Genomic DNA, 10,197 nt, shown 5'->3' with positions numbered 1-10,197 from the left:
CTCTCTCTCGCTCTCTCTCACACACACACACACACACACATACACACGCTCCCACCCACATCCATACATGGGTATGTACACACATCCCAGAATTTTTAAACACTACTAAAGGTTTTAACTTAGATAAATTAACTACATTAAAATACTGACATTGTGAAAATATCTATGTCCAACACCCCACAGAGGGCATCTTTTTGTGAACTTCTAAAAAGCTGAAAGAAAACCAGAGAGAAAACCCGGAGTCCTCGAGGGGAAGGCTGGGTGCGCATGTTGGTACTGCGCAGGGTCACAGCTTCCCATTCTCCTCGCCACTCTCTTTCTCCTCGATGGCTTCCAGGCTACGTTTGCTCTTGGCTTCTGCACCACTGCTGAGTGCTTTACTAAGTCCACAGGACAAGCACGCCAGCTGGATCTGCTTCATGTTTTCTATGGCTTCATTCTTGGCATTCTTCAACAGATCTCCTTGGCCCTACAAACAAGGAGAAATATACACCAAAGAAGAAAGTTATGGACCAGGTGTATCCTGAGTAACATCACTCTATATATTTGTGCTACTGCTCAGGGAGGAAATGGACCCAGACCCTCAGAGCTCACTTTTGCAGGGATTATCCCCAGGCTCTTTTCTGGCCCTGTTCAGGGTCTTTGCTCTTTAAGCCCAGGGCCTCAACTTTAGCCTTCCCAATCAGCTCTGTGGTTGCCAGTAGGCTCTTGAGATTCCTGCAGTAAGGAATAACCTCGGGGGGAGGGGGGGCATCCTCTGCATTACTGAGGATGGTGAACTCGTCCCCTCCCCATGGTCTGCAACTTTGCACACTGCTGCAACTCCCATCCCACCCAGGCCCAGCATTTCTAGGCTTGGGAGAAAACAAGGAAAGAAGCTCTTCTTTAAAGAACTGAAAATTAAATCAGCCCGTCAGTGTACAAGAGCTTACAAATCAAAACATCTTCTGTAAAGTAAAACACACACCATTATGCTTGGTAAGCTGGGTTTTTATACATTGGGTTATCCTTGCAATCTGCCTTTTAATAAATTATTAATTACCCATATTCCCTCTGTCTTTTCCATCACCCTAAAGACAATGTTTCCATCTGGCTGATGGAGAAAAAAAAAAGGGGGGCTTCGGAGGCTCAGTATGTCAATCAAAACAAAAAGCAAATGAGGATCGCAGGAAATCATCAGCTCTCAGGAACATCAGCGCTTGAGAAAGACTTTTTCTCCTTTTTTTATTTCTTATTTTACTTCTTCATTAAAAATGATCAAGTATATAAGCTGATGCTGAACCAGGCACCCGAAGGACCAAGTGTGGGGAAGCCGGAACCTACTCCCATGGGGCACAGACAAAAGAGGACATGGTCCCTCCTCTCTCCCCTCTCCATTCCCACTGCAGTGCTGAGGTGACCCCGAACTGCAGAGGACAGTGTGGGAGGATGCGGACACTGATGGCTGGAGAGTTCCTCCACAAAGCACAGACTCAGCGAAAGGATAAGTCACTTATTTTATCCAACGTGCTACATGATACGCTGTTTAATTTGATGAGTCGTTTTTCCTCAGGGTGTCCGACGAAACACATGTTTAAAAATGCCATAGCATATTCCATTCCTCAAAATCTACACAAGCACTTGCCAATCCTACCTATGTAATAGTAGTGAAATCCTTCTAATAAAAGGCTTTAACTAAATGGGATACACAGGATGGCTTTTCCTAATATTTTTGTTAAAGTGGACTTATCCCAATCACCTCAGTCACGGAAAGGGATTTTATAAGTGGACGTGGAAGTTTTATAGTCTAGCTTTCTCATGAGGAGAAAAGAGGCAGAGCCTGATGAGGTTTAGTGACTGACCCAAGGTCACAGCTGGAACATGACGAGCTGGGACTGAAGTCCAGGTCTTGGACCTCAGTCCAGTGTCCTATTTCCCACACCATGTTTATAATTTAGACTAAGACTAAAGACTAGAAGGGACGCCTGGGTGGCTCAGTCGTTAAGTGTCTGCCTTCAGCTCAGGTCATGATCCCAGGGTCCTGGGATCGAGTCCCACATTGGGCTCCTTGCTCAGTGAGGAGCCTGCTTCTCCCTCTCCCTCTGCTGCTCCCCCTGCTTGTTCTCTCTCTCTCTCTCTCTGCCAAATAAATAAAAATCTTTAAAAAAAAAAAAAAGGGGGGGGGGGGCGCCTGGGTGGCTCAGTTGGTTAAGCGACTGCCTTCGGCTCAGGTCATGATCCTCGAGTCCCGGGATCGAGTCCCACATCGGGCTCCCTGCTCAGCAGGGGGTCTGCTTCTCCCTCTGCCCTCTTCCCTCTAGTGCTGTCTCTCATTCTCTCTCTCAAATAAATAAATAAAATCTTTAAAAAAATAAATTAATTAAAAAGAAAAAAGACTAAAGACTAGAAAATGAACACTCTGTCATAGAAAGATGGATTTTCTAAAGAAAAATATTCACTATGCCAGCAGAATTTGGGGAGTCAGTTCTGAACACTGATGAGTCCCCTCTGGACACTGAAAAACAAAGTCACATCCACTTGGAAAAGTGCAATTCTTAAATAATAATAATAATACATATTAAGTGCTTACTCTGACAGGCACTCTTTTTTGTGCTTTACATATGTTCGTTCATTCAATTGTCACAGCAACCCTACAAAGATAGACACTTTTCTTATTCTCGGTTTATTGATAAAAAAAAAAAAAAAGCTGAGGCCCAGAGCAGTCCCCTTTCCCAGAGTCATGCAGCTACTACATGGTAGAGCTGGGGTTTAAATGAAGTCCAGCAGTTGGCTCCAGAGTCTGCAGTCTTGACCACTACGTGATACGGCATCTCTTCAAGGAAAATCATGCACTCTCTCCAAAGCACGTTAGAGCCTCCTATTCATTGTTACCCATGACAACCACGCAGATATAAAGAAAATCATTGCTCATGTGGCAGAGTCTGACAGAACTTGGAGGTGGTATCTAGAGACTCGGGCAGATCAGGTGCACCAAGGACACGCTGGCAAGGACAGAAGTCAGGCTATCTTAGTTTTGCTCTTAGCTCCAACTATTTCTCCCTGAGCTACTTGCTCTTCTGTAAACATGAAAATAACCTTCAGCCTTCCTCACAGTGTTAAAGATTAAAGAAACAATGTTGAAGAGTTGTTTGCAATTTTGGTAATCACAAGCAAACTACGCTATAAGGTGACGTGAAAAGCAGGTATGACAGTCTACTACTATAATGAATATCTTGGCACTGTACAAATGTTAAGATATAAATTTTACTAATCTGTCTAAAATGCATCTGCAGGAGTCTGTTTTGCAGAGATAGGTATATTGCCACTGGTTTTACAAATTGAAAGATGCCCTTAAAAACCAAACTGTATTAACAAAAAGATCAGATCCACACTCATTTTCAGTGTTACTTTTAAGAGATCATTGTCCTTTTAGTTCTAAACGTTTCATTAAGCATTTTAAAATTGCAACAAAAGCAAAATTGGCATCTTCCCTAATTGCAAGAGAAGAGTGAAACATGCAAAAATATCAAGCTGGATGCCACGAATGCATAATGTTCTCCCCTCCCCTTGTTCTGCAGCAGGTTATGAAACCTATCTGATTAATCAGCCGGAATGTTGTCTCATCAGTTCCGAGAGGTGACATGCAAGCCCGTGTGCCAGACTGTGCCAGTTCCGGTACACAGAAGTCCCTCTCTCCAGAAAACAATGGCCAATTGGAGAAAACAGTGGTAGCAGTGCACGAAAACACAACTACATCATCTCCCGATAACCAGGAGACACCGTGTCCTGGCTGAACCACACGGGCAGAAAAGAAATAGAAAAAGAAACTCAATTGTTAACTAATACAAAAAGACAAAATCAAAGACTAGTTTTACAATTGAATTTTTACATTCTACGTTGAAACATTTAATGTAAACATTTTTTTTCCTGTTCTTTAAAGAAGGAAGAATAAAGGTCATCTTTCTGTTCTGTGGCCCAAGGAATCCACTCCGGGAGTCCTCCCTCTTAGGATATCAGAACCAGGAAAGACTCATACCAGGCAAAACTATAAAAAGAGTGAAGTTTATTGTTAACAACCCCCACCCTGCCATTCCTTTTTAGTACTTTTTCCCATTTTATGTGCTGCAATTTCCCCTGGCCAACGAGTATCCGTCTCTCAACTCTGTTACGCTCCCTCTCAAACTCCTAACAAGCCAGCCTATACGGTATCTCCTCTGTCAAACATTTTTGTCCTATGTATCATTTCCTACAAGATGTATTAGGTATTCATATCAGCTGATCAATTTAAAGGGATTAGTGTGTTGTGTGTATTTAACGAGTATTGTAACAGGCATTTCCAAAGAAATATGCTCAAAAATACTCCTCAAGTAGAGGTCTTGGGAGAGAAGGAGAGGAGAGAATTTTACTTGGTATTATATAAATCAAAACACTTCTTGGATACTAAAATATCTCTGGGATTGTTATGGCCTGAAATGTAAAATTAATGTACAATGTGATCAATGAACACTCAGTTTGAAAGAAATGTCAAGCTGCTGCCAATGTTTTGATATTCTAGCAATCTCATGGCAATTTGTAATTTCCCTCCTCTGATGTTAGGAATGCTTCAGAAAAAAAAAAAAAAAATGAGGACCGCTTTAACCCAAAGAAAAGCAGAAGTAATAGAGGGCATCTCAGGCAGACTGATGCTGATGGGACAACAGGACTATCAAAAGTCTCAAGGGCAATGGCCACCAACTCAGCCTCCACAATTATTTGGCTTCCAAAATTAAGAGTCCATGGAAATCCCTGCGTATTTAAAGAGTAACTCTTGGCATCACAGAAAACCATAGAGAGATCACTATAGAGATTTTGAATCTAAAAATTAGTGATGATTAATGAATTTTTTTAAAAAGAGATTAAGCAGTCATAACCAAATCCTTACAACTGCATTAGATTGCAACTAAAACACATTACCTAAAAATCAAGAAATATCTGATACAATTTAGACTGTAAATGGGCTTGCTGTACAATGCCACAAGTTTTATTACTACTAATAAACTTATTTACTGACAGTAAAATATCATCACAACCCTACATAGAAGCTAACATTTATTGAACACTTAATAAACTAAGTATAAGCAAATTTGCACAGATTATCTCATTACATCATAACTGTAAAAAAACTGGAATTCTAAATGTAAGGAACTTATTAGTTATATATTTGGAAGTTATCTATTAAGAACATATTTTATTATCTGTCAAAAGACATTCAGGATTTTTATTATTCCTCTTCTACTAAGAAAGGCAACTCCCTCCCTGCCCAACACTGTTCAAAAATAATTTTGACTACAATCTGGCAGAATAACTTACAAAAGACATCCATGATTCCTTCACACCCATTTTCCCATGAACTGCACTATCCCTTGTGTTATTAGTGCACACAAGAGCAGGAGGACATCGTGACTGGTGTCCATGTGACATGTGAAGGAAATGCGTGGGTTGTCTCAGAGCATACCACAAATATTTAAAGAAGCTAACTGAGACTCTGGGAATGGATACACCCTCACATATATGCATCTACACACATAAACAAATGTAGCTCTGTCTCTAGGCAGACTTGTGTGGGTATTTTTCAGCACATACTCAATGGCAGATTGATTCCCCTGACATGGTTTCATGTGAGAGTCCACACCTATAGCTAGTGTCAACAGCTATGAAAAATACTGTAGTAAAAGTCAGCCACAGACAGCATGGTGGAATTAGCAGCTCTTTATTCATGCTACCTACCATTTGTTGGACAAAACCGTGTGATGGTGAGTCGTACCCTACTACCATCTTACTCTTTCAAAAACCAGGCTTTTTGGGAATCTCTGTACTATCTGAAGAGGCTAAATGTTTTGTTGCAAAGGGGTAGAAATAACTTCTACAATGTTCTTCATTTGAGAAATTAAAAGAGCAGATCAAAAATGTGGTGATGTCATAACAAATGTACTTCTCTTGATGTGACATTTCTAGAATATTGGGTAAAGCTCTGCAAAGATGGCCTGGAATTCTTGCTCTCCAGAACAAAAGTCTAGCCATGTAGGGAATGGAAACAAGATGTTAACAAGAGTTATAGGGCACAAAAGTATACCTATTAGGAGATCATGGACAAGATAACTTAATTGCAAAATAAATAGAAGTTTCCATTGCATTTAATTATCAAGTCAGATTTATTATTTTTCAATACCTTGGCAACCAAATATGCCAACTGCATTCTACTAGTCAGTTAAAAAATTGAATTTTAACTCTATGAATTCTCAAGAAATATGGATGAATAATCGTAGACAGTTTTGGTCTAAGAGCTTTGGATTAATGGAACCAATGTTATGGAGCCATATGTTACTCTTCACCTAAAACTCTGAACTCAAAACAAGTTAACACTGTTTTCAAATCTTTATTACATAATGCAATCAAATTATTTTATTCTTAAAGGAACAGAAAGGGGACTACACTGGACATGTTCACCTGACCCATTGTATTTTATAATTTTATACAAAGGTCAGGTTTTTAAATTAGTTTCATGACTGATTTATTTTAGTATTGTTCATAAACTCCAATTAATCAGATGTTTCTGAAGACTGTGGAAACAGAAAATAAATAAGTCTTTTTAATACCTGAGAATCTAATTCTGAAGGAAGACTAGTTTATAAAATGTAGAAGATATTTCAAAGGAATTTTGAGAATAATTTAATACCAAAGAGAAGACAACATTGCAAAAGAAAGCAGAATGACATGTTTAATAAGCACAACTATACAAAAGGCTATAAAAAGTATGAAGCTAGAATCTGTTGAAATTCAACATAATGAAAATTATATTTGAAAGTTAAATTTGAAACAGATCACGGTGCTAGATATGTAACAACAGATTCCTAAAAATTCATGGAACTCTACACCACAACACTGAATTTTACTACATGTATATTGAAATGTAAATTAAAATTTTAAATCTCAAAAAAAAAAGAAAGTTAAATTTGAAAACATATGTTTTAAGACCTGGCAAATAAAATCTTTTTCCACATTTCTTTTTCAGATAACATCCTGCATTGTTACAATATCTTTCTCATCAGGAAATCCTGACTAACTTGAATGTTGAAGGAATGAAGAACCTTATTTACTTCAAAATGGTAACTAACTGTGTCTTAAGCAGAAAACCTTTGCATTGACCATGCTTTTTAAAAATAGTTTTTAGTAGAGAAGACACCATCTTTGTGTTGTTGAGTATATATATAAATGAAGTCATTTAACATTATTTAAACATTAATCACTAATAATTATATCATAGAAAGAGAATGAAATGTAAAAATCATGATCATCTCAATAGATGCATAAAAGATCACTTGACAAAATTCAACATCCTTTCATGATAAAAACCCTCAACAACCTGAGTATAGAAGGAAAGTACCTCAACATAATTCAGGCTACGTATGACAAGAGCACAAGTAACATCATAGTCAATGGTGAAAGGTTGAAAGCTTTTCCTCTAAGATCAAGAACAAGACAAGGGTGCCTACTCCCACTATTTCTATTCCACATAGTACTGCAAATCCTAGCCAGAGCAGTTAGGTGGGAGAAAAAAGAAAGGAAAGGGAAGGAAAGGAAAGGGGAAGGGATGGGAGGGGAGGGGAAGGGAAAGAAAAGAAAAAAAGCAAAGAAAAGAAAAGAAAAAGGAAGGAAGAGAGAGGAAAGGAAGGAAGGAAGGAAGGGAGGGAGGGAGGGAGGGAGGAAGGGCATCCAAATCAGAAAGGGAGTAGTAAAATTGTCTGATTACAGATAACCTAATCTTATATAGAGAAAGCCCTAAAGACTATACCAAACAACAATTAGAACTGATAAATGAATTCAGTAAAGTTGCAGGATACAAAATTGACATGCAAAAATCAATTGTGTTTATCAGTTAACAATAAATGATCAGAAAAAGAAATAAAGAAAAAATCCAATTTACAATATCATCAAAAACAATAAAATACTTAAATTTAACCAAGAAGATGAAAGATCTGCATACCGAAAACTACAAGATACTGATAAAAGAAATTGAAGAAGACACAAATGAATGGAAAGATATCTCATGTTTATGGATCAGAAGAATTAATATTATAATACCCATGCTACCCAATGTCATCTATAGATTCAGGCCAATCCCCATCAAAATCCCAATGGTGTTTTTCACAGAAAGAGAAAAACAATTCTAAAATTCATCTGGAACCACAAAAGACTACAAATGGCCAAAGCAATCTGAAAAAGAACAAAGCTGGAGGCATCACACTTCCTGATTTTAAACTATACTACAAAACTACAGTAACTGAAATAGTACAGCATCAAAAGCACAAGCCACAAAAGCCAAAATAAACAAGTGAGACTACAACAAATTAAAAAGCTTCTTTACAGCAAAAGAAATAATCAACAAGATGAAAAGGCAACCTACTGAATGGGAGAAAATATTTGCAAACCATATATCTGATAAGAGGTTAGTGTCCAAAATACATAAGGAACTCAATATATATACATAGATATAACAACTCAAAATACTTAACAACTCAATAACAAAAAATAAATAATCCAATTAAAAATGGGCAAAAGGCCTGAATAAACATTTTTCCAAATAAGACATACAAATGGCCAACAGGTATATGAAAAGGTGCTCAACATCATTAATCATCAGGAAAATGCAAATCAAAACCACAGTAAGATATCAAAACTACCTTACACCTGTTAGAATGACTATTACCAAAAAGACAAGAGGTAACCAGCACTGGCAAGGAGATGGAGGAAAAGGCCCTTTGTGCACTGTTGGAAATGTAAATTGGTGCAGCCACTATGGAAAACAGTGTGGAGATTCCTCAAAAATACTAAAAATACTACCATACAATTTAGCAATTCCACTTCTGGGTGTATATCCAAAGGAAATGAAATCAGGATCTGAAGAGATACTCACACTAACATGTGCATTACAGCATTATTTACAATAGCCAAGACATGGAAACAATTTAAGTATCCATCAAACAAACAGATAAATGTATATACATACATATCTATAGCCATCTTCTTTAATATATATATATATCTCTCTTTAATATATCTATATAATATGTGTAGCATATAATAACATTTAAAAAGATGTTATTTATATAATACAATATTATTCAGCTATGAAAGAAAAGCTAAACCTGCCATTTTCAACAACATGGATGCATTTCGAGGGCATTATATTAAATGAAATAAGTCAGACAGAGAAAGACAAATACTAGATGATCTCTTTTATGCATAATCTAAAAAAACACAATTCATAGAAACAAAAGTAGTTTGATGGTTGCCAGGGGCAAGGGATAGGGAAAATAGGTGAAGGTGGTCAAAGAGTACAAACTTCCAATCACAATATGAGTAAGTTCTGGAAATTTAATGTACAGCATGGTGACTATAGTTAATAATACCGTATTGTATACTTGGAAGTTGCTAAGACAGTAGATCTTAAAAGTTCTCACTACAAAAAGAAAAAGATAATTATATGAGGTGATGAGTGTGTTAACTAGTTTATTATGGTAATCATCTCACTATATATATATTACGTATATTATATATTACCATAATAAACTAGTTAACACACTCATCACCTTATATAATTATCTTTTTTATATATATGTAATCCTTAAGCTTACACAATGTTATATATTAATTATATCTCAATAAAGCTGAAAAATATAATAACAATAATACTAATAACAATCCAGTAGCAACAGTGCTGACAACAGATACCATTAGTGATGGGTACTAGCACATTCATCAGTTAAACCTATTACACTGAGATACACTTGTTGACCAGAGCTTAAAAAGAAGTACTGGGGCACCTGGCTAGCTCAGTCGGTGCAGCATGCAACTCTTGATCTCAGGGTTGTAAGTTTGAGCCCCACATTGGGTGTAGAGATTACATAAAAATAAAATCTTTAAGGGGCACCTGAGTGGCTCAGTCGGTTAGCCATCTGCGTTCAGCTCAGGTCATGATCCCAGGGTCCTGGGATGGAGCCCCATGTCTGTGTCAGGCTCCCTGCTCAGTGGGGAGTCTGCTTCTCCCTCTGCCCCTCCCCCCACTCATCCTTTCTCTCTCATCTCATGCTCTCTCTCTCCCTCTTGCAAATAAATAAATAAAATCTTGAAGAAAGAAAGAAAGAAAGAAAGAAAGAAAGAAAGAAAGAAAGAAAGAAA

At 37.5% G+C, this 10,197-nt stretch overlaps 1 protein-coding gene across 1 annotated transcript in view; it reads right to left on the bottom strand.

Annotated features, from left to right (window-relative positions):
* Positions 1–286: 286 nt before the first annotated feature.
* PLCL1 (phospholipase C like 1 (inactive)) overlaps positions 287–10,197 on the bottom strand; it is a 343,570-nt gene continuing 333,659 nt past the window's right edge. The window contains 1 exon segment of the mRNA XM_021703070.1: positions 287–469. Coding sequence (XP_021558745.1) covers positions 287–469 — 183 coding nt within the window.

The sequence above is a fragment of the Neomonachus schauinslandi genome, chromosome 3 (assembly GCF_002201575.2).
Source record: "Neomonachus schauinslandi chromosome 3, ASM220157v2, whole genome shotgun sequence".
Taxonomy (NCBI): Eukaryota; Metazoa; Chordata; class Mammalia; order Carnivora; family Phocidae; genus Neomonachus; species Neomonachus schauinslandi.
The sequence above is the reverse complement of the archived record's forward strand: the minus strand, read 5'-3'. Positions and strand labels throughout refer to the sequence as shown.